Genomic DNA, 24351 nt, shown 5'->3' on the forward strand with positions numbered 1-24351 from the left:
GGGTATACACATATATTATATATTAACCTTTTTCGAAATGTTTTCATTTACATTACAAATGCAATTTAAGAGTTCCCGAACCAAGTTTTCTATTTTGTTAGAAGAGAGTTGTGTAATCAAACGCTTTAAAGCTGATAAACAAAACTATTTCCATTTTTCTGCCATCGTTTTTTTAAATCGTTTAATAGTCATTATGCGGATTGGGTTGAGAGTGTTTGTTTTATTTTGATTTTCATGTATCCGTTCGTCTTTGAAGACCAGTCTAAAACATTTAACTAACTATACGGATATATGACCATATATATGACCATCACATTTGCGTAGGTTTGCATTCTACGAATTAATTGTTTATCCTTGCGTGGTTAATTCGAAAATAGTGATTGTTTCCTAAGCGGTTCTTTTTTCTTCTGTTATAAAAGCCATTAAGACATCCCATTATGCACATTTCTGTCATTTCCTGTTGCCTATGTGTGTCTGCACCGCTTTGTTGCATTTAATTAGGTATTATGATTTGACTTGGAATTGTTATCGATTTTTCAATGTAAAAGTCCTGTTTTCTAAGGGTGCCGGTATTTCGGCGAATTGAATCTTCTTAGCAGAAGCATGATATACCTTTCATATTCAAATCGTCGAATGAAAATATTGATCTTTAAATTCATACTTTGCTTGAAATATCTGTTATGAATGGGAGACAAGAAAATACCTTTAAAATTGAACGTTGTTTAATAATACCATTTGGCAGATGGATTTAGTGCAAAATATTCTTAAAGAAAATCTGGTGCCAGTTCTTCGTGGTTATCTTTTATATAAACAATTTGTAGCTGTCTTATTTAATTGATTGCATAAATTTGAGTTAAAAAAAACAAGAACATTGTCATATATATGGTGTCTACGATTTATAAAGCGATATGCGCTTTAACAGTTAAAACAGTATTTTAAATAAAGCTTATCCGATCATTTTAACCGTTTTACATATTAGTGGTGTCGACTATATTCAACTAATTCTATATAGGCTTGAAACCTTTTATGATTTACAGACGAACTAATTCGCGCTCCTTACGGAATCAATGAATTGAAAATATAAACCGGACTGCTAGTCATATGGCATACTCAAATGCGTGTTTTGGCATAATTGCTTGTCTTTTCGACCTTAAATTTGACATTTGTGGTACAAGCAGGTTAATTCTGATGAATACGCGTTTTCTTAAATTTTGAAATTCCATAAAGTATTAACTTTACTTCTGAGGTTAAACATGAGCATAGTTCAAACGCCTGTAAATATCGTAATATAATATGTTAAAGCCTGATGCCTGCCTTTTCACGTTATGATGGTCTGTGTTCTGTTTATTTCCAAACATTTGCATGTAGCCTGTTTCCTTTTGTAAAAAATTGATTTTTTTTACAAAATATTGCATTTTGTTGTAGCTTGGCTTCTGACTGTTCAGGTTATGATGACGTCAGCACTTATTGTGCTATGTCTGGTTTCTTTGACGCTTCTTGGAGGGCAGTGTAACATGTGCGCAAGCAAACATGACATCTTGAACCAGTCCTTGAAAGCTGGAGCAATGTGGATCTCATGTAAGAAGACCTAAAGTCACAATCGGTTTTAAGCGAATAAGCTTTTGTTACATTCAGCGCTTCAATTACTGTTTTGTTTGTGTCAGCAATTCAATTTTTGTCCTTGGTGTTTATGGGAAAGTTAAGTATTTAAGTTAGTGTCTAAATGTTAAACGAGTGTAATCATATTAAGGGTTTTTAGGTAACTCAAGTTTACATGGCTAATAGAGTTTCGTTCTATAATACCGTTTAGCAGGAGGAAAAGCATGTCTTGTACATTCATTAGAAAATAGATAAAAGCGGTCTAAGGTTTCCATGTAGTACATATGCACTGATAAGCCTCAATATGGACATTCCTAATCGCGCTTTGATAATCGCTTTTCTCTTAAAAAAACACAACACATTTGACGTTGGGTAATACCTCAGGAAAGATGCATCAATATCTAGATTGCTGAGTAAATCTTTAATACATACAATTATTTAATTGTATCGAAAATGAAAACTGCTGATTGTTTTTAAGCTTATGAAATTCAAATAAATGTACACGTGTTTCGGTCGATAAAGTGCGATTTGTCATTGTTGCGCTCTACTTAAAAGTTGGTTGCCTATGGTCACGCGTTGATCATTTAAGATACACTTAAATTCAATTAGTAGTTTTTATCCGAAAAAAACAACAACCACATACAATGATAAAGCCGGAATTATTTCAAATAGTTTAACATTTAGTATATTTAATTTACCTAAACGTTTGAAAACGTTTACACCGGTAGTGTCTTTTTCAGTTGCGTTGATCAGCGCCTCTGTAACTCTGTTCGGAATCAAGTATGATAAGGACCGGCAGTGGTTCCCGCGTCCCGACCAGATCTTCCTGTCCTGGTCGTTCGGTCTCGTCGTTGTCGGCGGTTTCTTCGCCGTTTTCTCGGCCATGTGTCTGACTTTTGACGTGCTAAGGCTGAGTGACGAGGCGGAGAAGAAGCAACGCAAGGCGACGGAATTGAAGATGTACCGAATTGAAAACCCGAAATAAAGGTGACAATAAGGACGCAGACATTTTGAGACTCGACCAAAATAAACGACACCATTTGAGATAATAGCGTTACGTCGCACATCAGATTACCAAACGATCATAGTCGAAATAGTCGCTACATTTGACTGCCTTGACACAGTTGATTAAATCTGATCAGCAACATCAAGTTTATATTTTTGGAAGAAGTGAAATTATTGTATGACTTAGCATAATACGTGTTATTATTATTATTTAAATAGTCCATACACTTTGCTTGGAATACAATGAATTTTAGTAACTGCTAAGTCAGATTGTAAAATTATAGTGAGACTGTTCAGAGTGTAGGTCACCGTGATATCAAATAACTATATGCTTCATAGGCTTAATCGACATAAAGCGAATTTATTTGAAGGGAAAAATGAAGAACGTAAATTGACGTCATTTATCGGCGAACGCTCTACTGTTTACATAGTTTTCGGACTGTAAACCTTTTCATGGTTGTCAGTGTAAAGTTAAATTGATCAAGTCATACACAAAGTCTAGTGGCTATCAGTTTGAGTAGAAATTAGACATGTTTGTCCATGTATATTTTTTACTTGATGTAATATAAATATGTTGTGATCCTAAAAACTATATTTATTTTGTAGTAATCGTTGTTTTAAAATTAAAATAATTTTGTCGATAATTAAAAGTCGAACATTTCGATATGTAATTTAATTTATTTGTATCCATCAGTATACAAAATATTTCGCTGCAACAAGCTTGATTTATCTTTAACGATAATAAATGCGATATACCCACACATAAAGGTAGATGTACATATCACCGATACAATATAAGCTATTAATAACTGTGTGTGTATTACATCGGAGAAACCAAACATTCACATGATTGCATATTCATATATCAGTTTTATTTTGACTTTCTCGGTGGAAAGTTTTAATTATATGTTGTATCACGTGTTGGTTTTATTGGAAATTCTGAAGAAATATACGATGTAAATATGTTTTGTATAATATGATACTATCGGATGTAATTAACGCCACACAACTTATTTGGCATAGTAAATTGAAGTATAAATAAGATACATATTTTATCTATGCCAAGTATAATATACCTGGTGGTTACAATGTAGAAATCCGTCTTTTTGCGCTTTAAAACTTTAAAATAATCGCGTTTGTCGGAATTGACGTATAGTATAGACATCCTACTTTCGGTTTTAAAAGCAGTACCGATTGAAAAATAATAAATTACTTGCTAACTAGGCTATAGATTTAATTTTATCTATGCCAATTAGAATATATCTGGTGGCTACAAGGTAGAAATCCGTCTTTTTTGCGCTTTAAAACTAAAAAAACGCGTTTGTCAAAATGGACGTATACGTATAAAAATCCTACTTTCGGTTTTAAAAGCAGTACCGTTTGAAAAATAATAAATTACTTGTTAACGAGGCTATATATTTAATGACAATTTTGCACTCTTTCAAATTGCATCTTTATGAATTGATAAACATGTATTTCATTTTAAGGTCAGAGGCTTTAATCTGAACTTAGACAGCAGTAAATCAGATTTCGTAAAGGGAGCTAAACAAGGATTTCGTTTAAGGAGGAATACATGTCATCGGGAGATAAAGAAAATTGTTAGTGTTAACTCAATTATTTCTGATATTAAGACCACAGGGGCGCTTTGATATTTTGTAAACTTTACAAGAAAAATGACTTTTGAAACTTCTCTTAATGGTAAAGGCTCATATTCAGAGGTGTACTATTTGAAACATAACATCGTATGGCGGTGTCCTGCTAGTTTCAAGAGTGTTAAGAGTGTAAAGAAACATCATTGTTGTTCATGAAAAGTATTGAGATCCTGTTCCTACTTCGACTATAATAAGCCAGGTATGGACTTATGTTTCTGTATGTGCCACAGCTATTAATGACTTATGCTCAACTTCTAGTGGAGCTGCTGTTTGGGCGGAAACGCATTAAACGCAAACTCCAGAATAGCTTTCACGATATACCGCGCACGAATAGTAAATGCGACCATGTTGTTTTAATAATGAAATATCAAGTTTCGTGCGTCTAACTTGTGTTAAATTGTAGAATTTCTCTTAGGGATATACAAATATATGCACGTTACTGTCATAAACTACTGGTAATTAATGTTCTTATAACTTATAATGTAAATTAGTCGTATTCTATCGGGTACAATATGTCTCTTAAACGCAAACTAGTAAATTAAACAGTTTGCAGGCGCATGCCGCTCAATACCGTAACATGGCTTGGCTTGAATGGCCTCCGGCTACGCCAGTGATTTAATTCATGTGTAAATATCTTCAATCTGCAATCGTTATTGATCGTGTTAAAGCTCCGTTCTGATAAATAACCTTACCTGTCGTTATGTTCAACATTAAGCTTTTCAATTGAAAGCAGTGATACTTTGCAATACCAACTGTTTATGATTGGAATTCGGAAAAAGAACACAACGTGAACATGGTTTGTAGTTCATCGTCTTTTAATATTTTTATCGTACTTTGATTAAAACAAACATGTGTATTTTTTAAAAGTTGTATTGCGTATAGGATAAGTAATGAAATAACCGTAGACCTCTAAGCTTTGCATAATCATTTCACTGTGTCCATCATTTCATTTTTGCTGTGCACCAGTTCACAATATTGCACATTTACAAAGTCCGTCTTTGTCGAACATGCATTCATGACAGGGTTTAAATTGATATCGGCAATTAAAGGGGCCTTTTCACAGATTTTAGCAATTATTGAAGTGTGTCATTAAATGCTTTATATTGATAAATGTAAACATTAGATCTAAAAATCGTCAGTAAAAAAAGAATAAAATTAAAGAAACACAAAAAGTAACCCTCAACTGGAATCGAACCACTGACCCCTGGATTAAAAGTCTATCGCCTACACCACTCGGCTATCGGCGCTTACATAATGTGCGATGAATGTTATACTATATATAAGCAATTTTCGTAGTATCACAAAATTTAACGACAACAACAAAACTCTGCAAATTATTCAATCATTTCGCGTTGCAAAGCTTTATAATTTTCAGGTTTTTAAATCGTCAAAACATGCATATAACGGATATTTTAGAGCATGGCAAATGTTCAGTATTACTGTTTCCTCACAAATATCATAACTACAACGAAAATTTGCGAATCTAAAACATTTTTTTTCAATTTTGTCAATTTTCTGAAACGTGAAAAGGCCCCTTTAAGGACATCGCTGGAAAAATATTTCATATTTAGATATCAATATCTAAATACATATACTGCATCATCTTTTGGTGTTAATATGATTCACTTCTAATATGCGCTTTTGAGCACACAATAACCATTTCTGTAGTTGTTGACAACCCTGGTCGTTGAAAATAAATGAAATTATTCTCGGTTTGATAAATACGGTATAGAATGGTTGTATACATGTTTATTTATAAGAGAGATCATGGTAATGGTTTAGCGCGAAAAATGCACGGGTTTGTGTTTAACATTTAGCGCGAAAGCGCACGAGTTTTTCGTGTTAAGGTATATATGATGTGCAAATCTATTGAGTCGCCATTCGAGGGTGTATTTGACAGGCAAAAGTAATGGAAAAAGAAAACGAAGGGGTGATAACCCCGCCCGCCCGCCCTTTATGGACATGTGTATGTCTAAATAATTGGTTACATTATTTTTACGTTTATTTTGCAATAATAAAGTCGAAATTAAGTTTATTTTCAGTTCAGTTTTAGTCCATGGGAGATGGGATCTAAACATGAACCGATTTCTTTACCGAGAAAGTCGATGGGTGTATTTACATTTAAGTCTGAATCAGCTAAGTTTTCTTGATTATTTTGTTTCATCTTTTATTCCCTATTGTGATTTTAATGTGAAATTTTTAAGTTATATGTGTCATATTTGAGACTCTCACTTTATGGAGATAGTACTTCCTGCATATTTATTGAAATCTTGGTATGTTTAAATGTCAGTGTTATTATTTTTTGTTTTCTTACGTAAGGAACGTTTAATTTTATAGGTATTCTATTTTTAACGATTAATTAATGTTTTCGTTTTGGTGTGACTGGTTTTATGTTGAAGTCCGTTTAATGTAGCTGTTGCAAACATTCGTCATTTACATATATATATATATATATATATATATATATATTTACATATATATATATATATATATGTATAATATTTAAGCAACTTAACGTGATTGATGGGCATAAGGGGCGTCCTGTGTGCACTTTGGGCATCGGCGGGATCAGTTTATTCGGACAGTAACTCTCGATTTTAGGTATATACTTGCCGTCGAATTGTTATGAATAAATTTGCACTTGTTTACATGTCACACATGTGCATGTTAAGTATTCATAATAACATGACCTACATCATTTAAATAGTATCGTTTCAGTTCTTTACACATCCGATTAAGGATGTTACACCGTTTACAGTCGGCTCGAGGCCCGTGAACTGAGCGGTGCCATTGAGGTCGATTTCGGTCGCACATGGAACACATACGGGCGTCAGAAGAATTGTTTTTTGCATTTATATGTCGAAAGTCCTGTCAAATACAAGCACTCACTCCTATTTGTCTTTGGGTTATTATGTGTATGATAATGATGTTGAAAGGACGATGTTATTATGGTTAATAATGATGGTGAGTGTTTAAAAGTATTTTGAGAAAAGAGAATAATAAATTTACTCATAACTATGAGTAAACACAACCACCGTCGAATATCATTTCTCAGGTGAATGTATGGGTAGTTATCCATTCCCTTATTGTGGTAACATCTGTGAAAAATGTATGGTTGCACATTACCACTTAAAAACACTGCATACTGTATTCATCGAAAATTAATTTAAATTGTAAACCGAAACCTCACATTTGATATGTAGATCAATACAAATATTTGCCAGTCTCAATACTTTCCGCAGTGTGATTTCCCTTTGTCTTTAAATGATGACGGTTTCAATTGTTGAATCACTCATGAAACTCTCCCGCTTATATAGTTAAAACGTGTGTTCTATGCAGTTTACGCTGTTTCTTTGTCGTAAGCACGTTTCCTTCTTTCGAGCACGTTTCGTTCATAACTCTTTCATTTACAATGTGTTGTGTTCAATCGACAAAACTTTAAAGGCTTGGTTTTGGTATTCAGAGTGGATCACACAAAAACATTTAAAATCTCATTAACACTCAAAATAAACGAATATTTCGTAAAATATGTCGTTAAATAAAGTTTACCCATAAAAAATCCATGTTCTTTATAACATAAGCTAACATTTCAATGCTGCATGTGGTAGGGTAGCATAGATTGAACGAGATACAACATGCTCATTTCTATTTGTTGCGTGACAAAATATTCCATATGAATTTCGCGCGACGATATCCGCCCATTAACTGGCTTCGCGTATTATTACACCTCGATAACATTTCCTTAAGTGCGTTTTCATGTTAAGTGGTTAGTACGGACTTTTACAGTTTGCGAAAGTAACTCTTTCATAAACCAGCGCTAAACACTTTAACAGATAGATAGAACACACGAACATTGTCTTATTATATAAAGTATTTGATACACCGAATGCGTTCAAATATGTAATAATTTTCTATTTGCATAGCTGCGTGTGAATGAGATCGTTAAAGGCAAATATTGAAGTTATGTTTCCAGAGGTCCTTATCATTAATATTCAGCATATATAACATAGCTTTGTCAAAATAGTATTTTAAACCACTTTTGGGATTTCCTCTTGAAACGTGTGTATGTTTCTAGAGTATTTCATTAGCGTGCATTTAAATTTCGGTCAGCCGTTGTACCTGTTTAAAGCACAAGTTTAAAGCATTGACCACTCTAGTGCTGTGACTATAGATATGATCATAACTATTTTTAGTGTAATGTTTTATGTGTTGTCACGTATTATAAAGGAAAATAGGTAACTTGCTTTTAATTGAAGACAAATGAGTGGTAGGAATATTTTTAAGGGTTTCTTGGGTTGCCTTATTACTATTTATTATATGTTCTGATCATATAGCGCAAAGGTAACGAGTCACTGATATGAATTTGGATTTTGAAATCAAACCTAAATATAACCTTCTATACGTTCGTTTTTAGGACAAACTGTGTGTCATTGAATTTCAGGCAACGAAACTAGTCAGACTGGCACTGTGATGTAATGGGCGGATACTTTCCATCCAACAGACTCCAAGGAGATGGCAGAAACTATCGAAGCGGAGAGTTCTGGGAACACCATGATTGAATCAAATGATATGACAGAAACGTTCAAATCGGAGAGTTCTGGGAACATCATGATTGAATCATAGGAGATGGCAGAAACTATCAAAGCGGAGAGTTCTGGAATTACCATAATTGAATCCAAGGAGATGACAGAAACTAACGAAGCGGATAGCTCTGGTAACACCATGATTGAATGGTCTGGACAAGTAAGAAGTATGGAAGCGGGCCTGCTGAAAAAGGTAAAAATGGTGATCATGGTTCACCCTACATCACATGTATTGCTAAAGTTCAAAAGGATTTTACTTGTTTTAACAACTTTCCTTGGGATTATGATTATGTTAAAGACCCTTACCATAGTGTCATGTTTTGGTAAGCCTAATGCTCGATACTAAAAATAAGAAAACATCTTGCTAAATAATGCGTAAAGTAAGTTAAGGATACTTAAGTCGCGGTACAATCCGATGATCAATTTTATTTGACGTGCCCTGTTAACATTCATTTAAAGCCAGATTGAACAGATATAACACACTATTTCTTATAATTGTCCGTTAAAACATCGTACAGTTTTCATTGAAATGAAATGTTTAATACTTTGTACTTCGATTTAAAACAGTTCAAACGTTCCGGGAACAACTCATCATCGCCTTTCATCACCACTATTTTATGAGACATCATTGATCAGTTGACAGTTAATTTAAACATAGAGTTATATTGTTGATTCATGTTTATATGTTTTAGCACGTTTGTTGTAGACTTGTATTTTCGAATCAAAAGCAGCCGTATAGTTAAAGTATATTTTCAGTATAATAACGCGCATAACCTACGGGTTTTGCATTTGCGTAGGGTCCTTCATTTTGAATTCTAAATTTTTAAACGCGGTCATGTGTTGATAATTTTAAAAACCATTCGTTAAAAGTAGGGAACAAGATATTCCAGAATCATGAAAACAGTTTATTTTTGTCCTCAGATTTAACTTATATTTTCCTCCTCAGGCCTACATTCTACCAAATTTGTTCAAATTATGCCTCTGGGGTCAACTGTGTCCCGGGGGGTCACAAAATTTAATAAACGCTTATAAAGCGCCTATTTTGTGAAATCTTTAACAATCTTCTTGTCGAAAACCATTCGGACTTTGGCTACCAAATTTGGTATGCAGTAACATCTTAGAGTCGTCTACCAAGTTTGTTCAAATTATGCCCTTTGGGTCAAATTTGACCCTGACCCGTGGGTCACAAATTTGAACAGTATATACGCTTATATCTTGCTTTTTTTGTGAAAACTTTAAAACTATTCTTGTCCTTAACTCTAGGACTTAGGGCTACCACATTTTGTATGTAGTGAGATATAGTAGTCCTCTACAAAGTTTGCTCAAATTATGCCCCTGGGGTTAAATATGACCCAGCCCATGGGTCACAAAAGTGTACATGTGCTTAAATAGGGCCTATATTTAGGTATTTGCACATGCCGAGAATATTTGTTTCAGCCTTTTTTCAGCAGTGGAACGATACAGGGCCAATACATATGTTCAACTAACAACCCACAACATGGGTTACAGGTGGGTGGGGTAATTTTAGATGCTTATTTGAACAGCAATGTTTTTTCATTTGTTACATCTGAAATATTTTCATAACAATGTACATGATAAATATTTCTACGTGTATCATATTTTAGTTGATAATTTGATTGTTATGGAGCAGTTATTATATAGATATGTTCTTATTACTATTACAATGTTAGTCATTATATTTTTGAAATTAAGTCCATATTAAAATGTCTGTAGCAAAACAAAATCCAAGGTGACCTATCAATTTCTTTACTTCATTTTAATGCTAAGCTAGTTTCCTTTAATTATTGAGAACTTCAAATGAATATGAAAATTACATCAACAGAAAAATGTATCTGTATTGCATGTTATCTATTTTGAACTGTGCAATAAAAAATTCAAAACAAACAAAAAACTAGTCATACTTATTTCTCATTATTTTTTACGATTTCCAATATTTTGGTTTTAAAAGTGTTCAGTATGATAACACAAATGTTACAGTTGCTAATCTAATACATTCTCAATATTACTATGCCATTTTAAATGTATTACACACAAACATTTTACCGTGCCCCCAATTTTATGCCCCGCAAAATTGACCTTTTTTCAAACGCACATGGCATTTAAAAACCTTCGTTATCTCAAAATTATTCACGGTGACCTCCCTTTTTTCATTTTATATTTATTTCAGATACAGATCCATTAATCACCATACAAAAAAATATAGCATTCCGGATATTTTGAAAATGGTCACACAACGATCGAACATCCTTAAATACCAAATGAACTTAAAACTAGTTATAAATAGTGTATCTCTTAGGGAAGAATCAAAACATATTCCGATGACTAGGTTTGATTTTAGTGGCATTTGGTAATTTCCATCTGTAATGATATTTACCTTATATTATAAGTTTTTTAATCAACCAAAGTATACAATATAATCTAATCAGAATTTCACACAGTAATACAACTATTCATCGATTTTATTTTTTTAAACAACATGTCACGTAAACCGACATGACTTTTTTGTAGAATACCATGTATTTAAACATTAAAAAAAACATTGCTTTCAATGCGCCTATTATTTCTTATTTTGATAGCAAAACCAAAAAAAGACACGTAAACCGTAAAACATATAATCGCGCACTGGTCTGTATTGAAATGTTTGCTTTGTAGAGCAAATGAGGAAACACTTATTATTAAAGATAATAATAAAACACTGTACATGTACGTGGAAGCCATGTCATATTTGAATCATTATATTTTATTTTAGAGTGAAGACACCTGTCAAGAATAAGACGCACGTGATTCAATCAAAATGTGTTGTTTTCTAGAAGGTGTCGGTATCAACTGGAAGGATGTTATATCTCGCCGAAAGTCAAATATGTTAGTTGAAAAGTTTCTTAACATTGCATTCAAAACATACAAACACAACATTAATTCGTTTATCTTTGGAAGCCAGTCAGAAGGGACAACAACAAGAGGTCTTCACTCGGACACTGATTATCTAAACGCCGTTCCGTTATTGACATTGTGCTCGGATGTAAAATGTCAAAGAAAGCAGCTAATTTTATTGATAAATATGTTTACAGTGTTTTGCGAACTGGAGAAAGAGTGCTAAGATTCGACCATGTTACGGACCTCTTTTTAACAGTGCAGAGTATGTTAGCTCCTGGTATCTTCAGCTTTAATGGACCTGCAATCACAAACAGCAACACTGCCAATACAGCTGAGGCCAAAGGTCCAGAAAAAGGCATCTATATTATTAGCGAGGATCCCAAAGAAGCTCCAAATGACACTGTCAGTGCATATAACGTGCAAGGTTTACAGCAACAGATGAACAATTTTTTTCAGTCGAAAACGATCTTATAATTGGCCATCCCCCGATCTTCTTGCAGCTGCAAAACACTGTGCAAATTTTCTTGTTCCATCGGGTCACCATTTTATAGATGAAAAGTTTGCCATGTGGAAATTATCGCCTAATTTGATCGAACGCCTTCTCATGTTTAGCCTTAACTGCACACAACTGAAATGTTACGTCGTATTGAAAATAATTAACAAGGCAATTTTTCAATCTAAAGTCACAAGCGCATTGACAAGTTTTCATTGCAAAACAATTATTCTTTTTACCATTGAAAAATCACAAAGGTGTTATGAAACGAGAAAAACCTAATGCATCTAGTGAAACTTTGTTTGTGCTTTTTAAAAAGATTTTTGAAAGTAGGCGTATTACCACACTTCATAATACTAGGCGTGAATTTATTCGACGGAAAGCTTACTTTCTCGGAATGTCGACTCTTGTACACATATGTTTCGCAAATGATAAAACAGAATCTTAAGCAAATATGGCTCATGGATATTGACAGTCTTGATAGATTTTGCGCTCGAACTATTCCTAACAATTGTAGGATCCGCCTTCAGGCTAAACCATATCCGAATATTGTTCAAATAATGTTATGTTCGCTAACTCCATTGTTTTTAACGCTTTTCTATAAAAGGTATGACGGAATCACACTGTGTCATATAACTCAAGAGTTGGGTACCATTTTAAAATATTCAAACACTGGTGATAAAATTGACAAGAGATTAGCAAACGGAATGGCAGAACAACTGTTATTGGATTTAGTAAATACAGTATCATCCATGTACATTCAAGATGGAAAAAGTATAAACAATTCAATTTTCGCAAGTTACCGCACTTCTTTGAATATTGATTGAACCACTTGTCGGTTTAAGACGGCATCATTGTTGTACTGCGGAGGTAATATGAAAGCAGCGATTGTGCTGTTAGAAGATCTTGAACGTAGATTCACTCACATTGTCAAAGAAATACGCCAGTGTTTCAATAGCGCTAAATTTTGTGACGTTCCGCCAACTTTTTCAAAACAAGAACAACAATATAATTCATCATTGTGTCTGTCATTCACCGCAAAGGAGGCATATTGTATGCCCCCATTTTTAGTACATGAATATTGCTCAATTTTGATTGAAAACACGAGACCGATACATATATCGACAAACGCAAACGTGATGTATATTCAATGAGTGCTCGTCCGTTTTTATATTATTTGCAATATCTGGCTTATGGAGCTCTGGAATTAAGGGAAACACAATTAAATGCTTGCGCAAATTTAGTAAATTTAATAAAAGAAACTAACATTTTAGCTAATCTTCCTTCGACCTTTGCCGAATATTTAAAATTGTCTGGCTGTTCAAGAGATTATATTGCTCATCATTTTGAGAAAGCCATTAACTTACTTGGCCATTGCTTTGAAATGGAGGGTGACCTTGAATCGGCAATGCATGTCTATTGGCATTCACATAACAAGTATCAGGAAAAGAGTGCTGCTAGATGGCATATTCGAAGACTAATCCATTCTGAATTAAAGGCGAACATTCGTCGTTATGATGATTAACTTGATCTAAGCGAAAAAGTATTGTAGAATATTCTTCTTGCGATTTGATTTTATATTAAGTTGGGAGATATACTATTCCAAATGTTTTCAATGGTAGCTTACCTGTGTTACATAATTCGCCACATTGGTGCAAAACGGTACCATGCGACATAGAAATTAGAAGGCAAATGGTATCTTTTTGCATTAATGGGTTGATATATTGGTATGTAAAAATAGATTTTCTCATACAATTTTATAAGCAATAACGAATATATTGGTACAATCGTTTGGTCATTAAGTTAATATAGTTAAGTTATCTCGAAAACACAAAACTGTTGATGTAGCATGAATGTGAGACATCAGCTGTGGGACTATTTGCTATGCTCGAATAGATACACATATTTGTATGATGCTGTGTCGTTTTAATGTATTTACATTACAGTATATAATTTATGATTTAACATCAAGTTGCTGGTGTTATTTGACGTATCCGCACATAAACAACTTCGCCCACCATAATGTCCATTGTTTATATTAACTTCTTCTGTATGTTTTATGATGTTTTTCGTTAAATTGCAGTTTCCCAAATCAAACAATTAACACATTTGAGTAAAAATGGTACATTCGTATGCACTGAAAGTTTCTTGTATATGCGTAACAGAACAGAACAGAACAGAACATATCTTTATTTAACTCAAGTTACAATTGCAACATATGAGTATACAGAACAATATTGTCATATAAACATAATTTTCACATGACATGGTTAGATAAGATCTACTAAGAAAGATAAGTAACATACATTTTCCTAGGTATAATTATTTAGGGAATTGGAAAAGGGGGTGGGGTGTCCAGTTGATTTTTGACCTAGTTATTGGACTTTTACATGGGCGTAGTACATTTTAACAAATATGCAATAAAAAAATTGAGTCCACCGTGAGTTATTGAGATGATCAAGTTTTCTAAAACATTATAAAACATAAACATCAATGTATGAAGAATTTGTTTGCAAAATACATAAATACTGAAACATGCACTTAACATTAAACTGAAAAAATTAATAATGAGTGTTTCAATGTATTGAAAACTTTGAAACAAGACAATATTAAAAGGAGCACATGTTTAGGGGTAAATGAGTTGACAAATGTTTATCTTTTTTTATAATTTGTCCTTGTTATGTTTTGTCATGCAAACATCTTTCGCTTTTAGTAATATTCAAATTTGATTGACATTTTAAAGACAGCGAATGCAACTATACTAAGCTTAATTGCGATAAAGAAAGTTGATATATTTTTTTATGTTTTATAGCATTTCTTTATATCTTTATAAAGAGCAGTTTGGATGCTATTTATTGTTCACATCATATTTATTTAAGTCGTTAACTAACATCTTTTGCAAAAATCCTGTTAGAGTTATACGAGTACAGGTTAAGCGGGTCTTATTAGTTGTAATTGAATGCATCATGCCTTAAAATGTATTTATAGTTGAAGTGCTGTAAATTGAACAAATAAACAAATCCTTACTTAAAAGCAAAAGCTAATTCCAAACCATCAACATAATTCATTTTCAGAAACGTACTTCATGTACATTTAACATTTACTTATATGTACTGTTTTCACGGAGAAAATGAATACAAGATAAGAGTGAATATTCAACTGCTTGATAAAATGTACAGCATACGGTTTGCTTTGTGTTCCTTTTTTCAGAGTCTTAAAGATAGGAAATAAAAAGACATAGAGTATTATTATATGTTTGTTAAAGTCCACATGATAAAACATATATTTTTTAATATGTCACAAAGATCAAAGTGATGTTCTGGTACATTATTGTTTTTCCTCATTGTTGAAACAAAGTTAATAAATGTTGTTGCTTTTTTATTCTATAAGTTAACTTTATTGTTGTGTGTGTTATGGTTTTTTCGTGTATGTTTTGTTTGATTTTAAAACAGACGGAGTTGAATACGATGCACGATATTCTGCAGTAAGCGAGGTTTACGTTAAAGTTGATTTGCATGTAATGCAATTATTCTTTTGAACGCGCATTTAGTTAATGTGATAATTTTGTTTGCATGTTTCATGAACTAAGAGGTTTTACTTTTTTTCTTTTGAAAGTAGATGAGACATCAGCAATGTTGTTCACCTGAATGCAAGGGAGAGTAATGCGATGTTACAAGGTTTTTAAATAAGAAGCCCTTTGACCATTTTTTTAAACTGGATGTGACTAAGATTAGTGGTGTCATTATTTATAAATCATAGTGTTTGTATTATAGTGTGAATTGTTGCTGTATATCGGTAATATTAATTTTGTACAGAATGCAATTATGTATTTATTTACATGCAGATTTTGCCATTTGCTCCGAGCTGTATTTAGTTAGTTGCAGCAGCGTCGTCCACTTACATAACTTTCCATGAATGCCAATATACCAGATTCGTCATTTCCTGCAATGTGTGGAAATGATTGATTAAGCGTCGATATTGTGTTAGCTCGTAACTATGTTTTTTTATTATACATATAAATATTATCAATGTATTAATATACTTGGCATTGTAAAATATAGCTAAAGGCATACGATATGCAGGCGAATCGCATGAATTCTTCATCTGCCCGATAATCCCCTGTAAACTGGCTCCAAAAAGGGACAACTATATTGATGATAGTTTAATGAGAAACAGTAGAAAGAAATAATTCCTTTAAAGAACAAATTTGTATACTCGTAGTTATTGGATTTGTGACTAAATTGTCGTTTTCCAATGAATAAATGATTTCAGATAAACACGAAAAGAATTTTGTTTTAAAAGCAATTTTGCTAAGGATTTTCATAATATATATCATAAAGGTTCTAGTATGAACTTTGATATCATATTACAATGCATGAGCTACCCATAGATAACCAAAAGCAATATTTGGGCCAATATATGATTACAATTTTACGAGTTATAAAATTATTCCTCGCAATTTTGTATTTATATGTTGGACAGTTAATTGGTCCATTGTAAGCTTATTATTATGCAATCAATGTAAGTATACTGTTAACAATACAGTAACAATTATCTATATATTTTAAGTATTTTAACATAACTGATGCAATCGATTAAATGTAAAGTACTAATTGTGATTATGTGACTCGTACTTCAACATGAGGATCAATGGTCAATTATTTTAGGAATACACAACACTGGTGAATGATTCTTTAATTTAAAAAAAAAGAACAAATTGTTTAAACGTGGATTCTTATCTTTGTAAATACAAATCATCGGGGGTACGCATGGGTGGAGGAGACGTAAACCGGTGAGGTTTTAAGGCACCTCAAGTTTTTAGATAGATACGTATAGATTAACAGATTTGAAAATTGACAAAATTAAAAAGTTGATTCAGGTTCGCAAATTTTTGTTTTGTTTTGATATTTTTGAGGAAATAGTAATACTGGCCATGTGTCATGCTCTAAAATATCCATTATATGCATCTTTTGACGATATGAAAACCGGAAATTTATAAAGCGTTGTGCGACGCGAAACGATTGAATAATTTGGAACGTTCTGTTGTTGTACTTATATTTTGGGAAACTACGAGGATTGCTTATATGGGTAAAAAATACATCCGCTATAAGCATGAACATCGATGATCGAGTGGTCTAGGCGGGAGACTTTTTACTCCAATATAAAGAAGTGAAACTCCAGCTGCTGGAGCAGTATTGAATTTTTATTAAAAACAATTAGTTGGTCCTTTATTTAAGGCAAGTGACCGATTGCCCAAACAGTACAAAACAGCACAATACAAACCAACATAAACACAAAATATGAATAAAGCTGGGGTCACCGCCTTGGAACGGTCAATGCAAAGCATTGGGGGTTTAAACCTGGTTATAGAGCGCTCAACCTCACACTTGGCCCAGCAATATTCATAATACATTTAAGTGTAAATAAAATTTAACGTCATAGCATTGTAACTCAAATTAAACAATAATAAAAGGGAATTAAAACGCATTCAATTTAATTACTATTTAATTACTCAATTGCATTGAAGATACAAGAGTAACAGAATTACAACTTTTTGACGAACGATCAAATAAAACTATTAACAATTGTCAACTACATTCCTTCTTTATAGAAAAGATTTGAGAATGTAGAATCATAGAGTTAATATCTCAGATAATCATCGCGCAAATACAGGAAGAAGCAGCAATAATGGGTGTAAAAATTCCATATTACATACATGTAGCTTGGTTGTTTATGTGACTGCTAAACAAATTAAAAATAATTAAATCAAACAAGAAACGCCTATCAGAGAGAAAATATAAATAAAATGGAACGTTATAAACCCAATGACCTATGCATGTAGATTACAACTGGGAAAGTCGGTCGTATGACGTCACAAAAATCCATAATGACATAATGACGTGAACAAATTACAAGGGCAGTCCTAAATAAAAATATTAATGGGGCTGTGCTACTAATAAAACAAGTTTACGTGATTTAATATTAAGAAGCAAATGAATACAAATGGTAATTCCATTAAAGCGATATTATTGGAATCAAACAGTATATAGGTGTTTTGACAACTGAAGACGGGAATGATTTGATGTACGATTTGAGTCCAAATGTAGTTTACATGCAGATTTGTTCATACGACACAATTACACAATTTTATTCAACAGTGAAAAATGCCTATAATGTAGTATTCATGCAGATTTGTTCATACGACACAATGACACAATTTTATTCAACAGTGAAAAATGCCTATAATATCACTAATGATTCCAAATTTTAAGGGAAGAAAGATATAGTGAATCGAAAACCATCAAACACGTGTTTTTAAGTACATAAGCATCGTATCCTTTTGATAAAAACAAGTTAATTAAATTGAAAAGTTTAATATGAACATTTGGTTTAACATATTTTAATTTGCGGACACGCTTCAAAACATCTCCGTAAAATGATGGATGGGAGATTCCATTATTTAAATTCCATTTTAAAGAAACATTATATTTTGAAATTAAATCAACATACTTAGAGTAAAATCTAGCAAATTTATTTCTTAGGTTATGATACAAAAAGCCTTGTTTTAGCAATTTTTTAGTTAATATTAGATTACGATCATTAAAATCTTTAATACACGAACATGCTCTGGCATAACGTACCAACTGCGAAATGTAAATACCATAGGAAGGTCCTTTAGGGATGTTGCCATCTAGAAACGGAAAATTAACAATGTCAAAGTTAAAATCGTTCTGTTTGTCGTATAAACTAGTTTTTATCAAATTATTATTAATAGTTAAATGTAAGTCTAAATACGCAGCGTCTGTATTGGATATACACGATCTATTTAAGACTAGTTCTTTTGGGTAGATTTTGGGAATATATTGTTCAAATAATGGATTATATAAATTAAGTATGTCATCAATGTACCTACTAGTAAGGTTAAAACAATTAATCAAATCTACTTGCTTAGTTTTAGATAATTTTAACATAAATTCGCTTTCATAACAATATAAAAAAAGGTCAGCTATAAGTGGCGCACAATTAGTACCCATAGGAACGCCAATAATTTGTTTAAATATTTTACCATTAAATTCAACAAACAAGTTATCCAAAAGAAAAGTAAGTGCTGCACAAAAGTCAAGACCAGTCCAAATGATGTAATTATCTAATATCTGATTAGTAAAAAAAGCTGTTTTAGTGTTTAAAGCTAGATACAAACATTTCTCTCTAGCAAAAGTTTTTTCAATCAAAGAAACAAGTTTGGATTTTATTAAAGCGTGAGGAAGCGTTGTATATAGTGTCGAAAAATCATAAGTACTTACCTGTGACACCTTATATTTTTTATTTTCAATTTTATCAATAACTTCTAAGGTGTTTTTTATTGACCAAAATAGGTTAATATTACTATTTTCATAAACTTTATTACAAAATTTAGCTATATGATATCTAATAGCACTCAATGCAGATGTAAGATACACTGATAATTGTTTGGTGGTACAAGACACTGAATTAGCGATAAAACGACTTTTATATCGCGTCTTATGTAATTTAGGTATCCAGTAAAGTGATGGCAATTTCTTGTCAGTAATATTGACTATTACATTTAACTTTATGCATTGGGCAATATGGTCGGTAATAATTTCATTAGGTTGCTTATTGTACTCACAATATGAGGTAGTTTGTGCAAGACTCCAGGGGTCAGTGGTTCGAGCCCTGTTGAGGGTTACTTTTTGCCTTTATTTAAATTGTATTCTTGTTTTTTTACTGTATATTTTTAGGTCAAATGTTAAATTTATCAATATAAAGCATTTAATGACATGATTCAATTCATGCAAAAATCTGTTGGACGGCCACTTTAACAATTAAATTAACTTCCGGTTGTAAATAGTTATCTTAGTTCACGTGAATTGCATTAAGTAAGTTAATATTTTGATTATCAGCAGAGCGACATATTTTCTGACAATAGTTGTACAGAAGTTTACAGCACAATTTTTTTCCAACAGATTGTTTCTCAAGACTGCATAGTACATTGACAATATGGCATATAGAACAATATTAAAATGCAAACAGAGATGGAAGCATAAGCTACATACATGAAGTTATCTATATAATACATACGGAATATTACGCTAGTCAATTGTTCAAAGAGTTTGTATCACTCGAGTGGCTTGTGTGATGACGTATCCGCCTCGAGTGTGATGCGAAATAGCACAAGCCACGAGAGTGATACAAACTCTTGGAACAATTGACAAGCGTAATATTCCGTATGTATTATATACAATAACTAACGAAAACAGTTAACAATTGTATTTTTTACTTTAACAAAACTGACAAAACAATGACTAAAAGTTCGGAACGCCATAGTTTATTTAAAACGCGTATGAATACAGTTTATGTTAATTAACGTGTAAACAATCGAACCAGGAAAACACAGGTTTCCGAAACGCTTACCGTAATGCCATCGTTAATCCAATGTTTATAACAATTAAGTTTACAGCTTTAAATTTTAATCCGATGATTATAACAAAAACGTTGAAACGATATGCACTTCCACTTCTATCTTCCATGTCTTTATTGAAACTTAGTTTAAACCACACTATTTCATTGTATTCCTATCGAAATATTCATTTATGCATGAAAAACACACACTCCAAAATACGTTTGAATTCGTTCGATGTTTTTAACAAATAGTTTACTGTTAATAAATACCACGTAAGACAGGTCCTTAAATTCCAGAGAGTTTAGATAAAACCATTGTGTTTCGTCACAGAAATGACGTCACACGATGTACTATGTAATATATTTCGTAATATAAAATATTTCTATTTTCGGTGCGCGTAATGTTACGTCATTAAATGGGTCGAAGAAGTCCGGCTAGTATGGTAATACGGAATTGGAAACAGCGAGTAGCGTAATACGGGATTTTTTATTTCAACGATTGATACAACCTGTATTTTGTGAAAAGCATTAAACAGGTATATAATGAAAGAGTTTAACTTTAGAAATTCGCTGGAATAATGACGTCATTTCGTAACAAAAATGACGTCATTTCACAATTATATAACTAGTGTAATAACACCCGTGTAATAAACAAAATTGAGCATTACGTTATTTTAATAATGGAGCGTAGGTCATGTTATAAGCTCTTTTAACGGTCAACGCATATTATTATATAGGCAATAATTAAATAGTAACTATGGCTACTCTTGCAGTTGATTTCTGGATGTAATATAAACATTTTAGATTCATTCTGCAATGAGGTGCGACCTTTGCAATATTGCAGATGAGCAAAATAACTTTTTACAAATGCGAAATTGGTACAGATGCAGTTGGCAAATAATCTGACTGGAGAAGGATATTTATATTTGTATCATAGGATAATATTCATTTGTTATTGATACGAACGATTCGTCTATACCTGCAAACTCTTTACTTAAAAGAAAATCAATGGCACATTACATGTATAGCCTTCAAGACAATTCTCTATGGTAATCATTATCAGTCTGTTTTAAATCGGCGAAAACACACTCGTTTAGTATTCCATCAGTTAATTGCTATGAATGCTAATATCTCTGCTACATCATTGCCAGCAGTTTGTGCCAATATATGATTTAACATCGATTGTCTGTTAGCTACAGATTGTATCAGGTGGGAGAACAATTGAGGACTCAATTTCATGCATAGGCGACACAACGGTGAGTGATTCATACTGTGCGTCGTTTCGTACCATGGACTGCGTATGTGGAAGTAAATGTGCGAAGGTACGTATTATGTTGTTTTAGATATACTATATTGTAATGGAAACATTTTTAAACACCTTAATTTGATTCTATTTATTTAGAACATAATCATGAGTGAAAGGTTTAATAAATGTGCAGACGAGGCAAATATATAACATATAATGTATCGGTACGTCTATCGTTGATTATATGTTCATACCTTTTTATTACTTTTACTACTACTACTACTACTACTACTACTACTACTACTACTACTACTACTACTACTACTACTACTACTACTACTACTACTACTACTACTACTACTACTACTACTACTACTACTACTACTACTACTACTACTACTACTACTACTTCTACTACTACTACTACTACTACTACTACTACTACTACTACTACTACTACTACTACTACTACTACTACTACTACTACTACTACTTCTATTACTACTACTACTACTACTACTACTTCTACTACTACTACTTCTACTACTACTACTACTACTTATACTACTACTACTACTACTACTACTACTACTACTACTACTACAACAACTACTACTACTACTACAACTACTACTACTACTACTACTACTACTACTACTACTACTACTACTACTACTACTACTACTTCTACTACTTCTACTACTATTACTACTACTACTACTGCTACTACTGCTACTACCACTACTACTACTACTGCTGCTGCTACGACTATAACTGCTACTTCTACTACTCCGTTTGATGGTCTTGCTTTAAGGCCGTTATAAAATCCTTACTAATTATGTTCACATCAGTAGATTTAAAATGTGTTTGGGAATCGGTTGCAAGTAAGTCAATATTTAATTGTTTAGTCATTTCAATATTAACAATAGAGATGAATTGGGTTTGTTTACTTTGTTACGAAATAAATTATGGGTTTTTAATAAATCAGACCGATTAACCACAAACCGTATTGTATTTTTCGTTCTTTGGTTTTGTCTTTATTTGCGGATAACAGTTAGCATGATAAACATCTTTTGTGAAGTTATTAATTACAAGTCCGTGATTGATATACATGTGGCTTATAAAACAATATATCCGTTATTAAGCAAAATATTTTTTATCAAACCACGTAGAAAAGGCCACCGTGAGTAAAAGGCAGTAACCGTATCAATTTAATCTATGCTCGTGAGTGTGGCACAATATAATTAAAAATGAAGACAAGTTTAAATCCCCAAAATTTTAAGCTGACCGAAAAGGTATCGGTAGCAAAATTGTATTCGGCAATTAAAGGTTGTCCGTGTATTTCCTCTCTTGGATTTTTCCAAATGCTCAACACAATCTACTTAAATATGACCTTTTCTTTAATAGAAGTAAGGCCCAAGCGGGTTTGTATGTTTCCATGGTGTCAATATTCCTGGATGTATTGTAAGTTTGCACGTCGTGTAATTTTTGTTCACGGTATGTACACCGCGATGGCATTTCGGGTGTGGACAGTGTTTATAAGGTATCACAGCGGTAATAGCCATGGGGATATTGATTAACGAACACGAAGAAATCATACACATAAGATATTCAATACCTTTTTGTATGCAATTTCGTTTCGTAAACGTATATATGTATGTATTGCGTTTTTTAACATTCAATTTTTTATTTTATTTTTTTATTCACTATATTAAACAGCGGCGAAGGTTATGAAGTGTAAAATTCACTGCGTCAATCATGAACAAATCATATTGTTTACCATTTATCAATATAAAACTGTTCCAATGCATTAGATAACCAACAATAACCTTACCATATATATATTTCATTTATTTGGTCCCCCAGTGCATCCAAATTGCAATTAGGAATAAATAGTGTTTTAAAGAAATAGACACATGAGATTTAACCTACATTTCATTGAAGTATTGGTATTGACATCGAGATAGGGCTATAAAGCAATACAATCTATGCATAGACCGCATACATGAACTATACACACAGTAAAATATGTTAAGACTGTCTACCAATAATTGCGCTCTCTTTTTTTATTTTTTTATTTCAAAAATAATCCTTAAGTAGAATACTTCACAATACAAGAATGGTCACTTTATTGATTATCATGAACACAATAACATGTAATGGCATAGCAGAACATTCCCCAAATATTCGTTCTGATAATGCTTTGTGTCCGTGTGTCGCAACGCTAGATATATTACCAATAATCACATTATTTGTATAAAAAATGTTGATTCACACACAAAGCATATGCATTTGTTAAAGATGTTTACCGATCATGAATAGATTAACTAGTTACCCATTAAAGAAATTCAAAATAAACAAACAGTTGACATGTACTATTTAGTTATGTATGGCCGCATTGTAACCTTTTGATCGATAAGATTAAAGCAGTTTATACAAAATGTTTTAGCATCCTTT

General features: G+C 32.5%; 2 protein-coding genes across 9 annotated transcripts in view; both read left to right on the forward strand.

Annotated features, from left to right (window-relative positions):
* LOC127857169 (uncharacterized) overlaps positions 1 to 2713 on the forward strand; it is an 82298-nt gene extending 79585 nt beyond the window's left edge. Inside the window, exons 3-4 of one of the 4 annotated variants that reach the window (XM_052393581.1) lie at positions 1426 to 1578; positions 2340 to 2713. In XM_052393581.1, coding sequence (XP_052249541.1) covers positions 1426 to 1578; positions 2340 to 2584 — 398 coding nt within the window. In that variant the 3' untranslated portion in view covers positions 2585 to 2713. The remainder of the gene's footprint in view (positions 1 to 1425; positions 1579 to 2339) is intronic. The other 3 variants (XM_052393580.1, XM_052393576.1, XM_052393579.1) reach the window with 3 other exon arrangements.
* Positions 2714 to 3102: 389 nt separating this feature from the next.
* LOC127857170 (neo-calmodulin-like) overlaps positions 3103 to 24351 on the forward strand; it is a 31661-nt gene continuing 10412 nt past the window's right edge. Inside the window, exons 1-2 of one of the 5 annotated variants that reach the window (XM_052393586.1) lie at positions 3103 to 3560; positions 21842 to 21970. In XM_052393586.1, coding sequence (XP_052249546.1) covers positions 21938 to 21970 — 33 coding nt within the window. In that variant the 5' untranslated portion in view covers positions 3103 to 3560; positions 21842 to 21937. Of the gene's footprint in view, positions 3561 to 4481; positions 5053 to 21841; positions 21971 to 24351 lie in introns of those variants that run through there. The other 4 variants (XM_052393587.1, XM_052393583.1, XM_052393584.1 and 1 more) reach the window with 4 other exon arrangements.

The sequence above is a fragment of the Dreissena polymorpha genome, chromosome 14 (assembly GCF_020536995.1).
Source record: "Dreissena polymorpha isolate Duluth1 chromosome 14, UMN_Dpol_1.0, whole genome shotgun sequence".
Lineage (NCBI taxonomy): Eukaryota > Metazoa > Mollusca > Bivalvia > Myida > Dreissenidae > Dreissena > Dreissena polymorpha.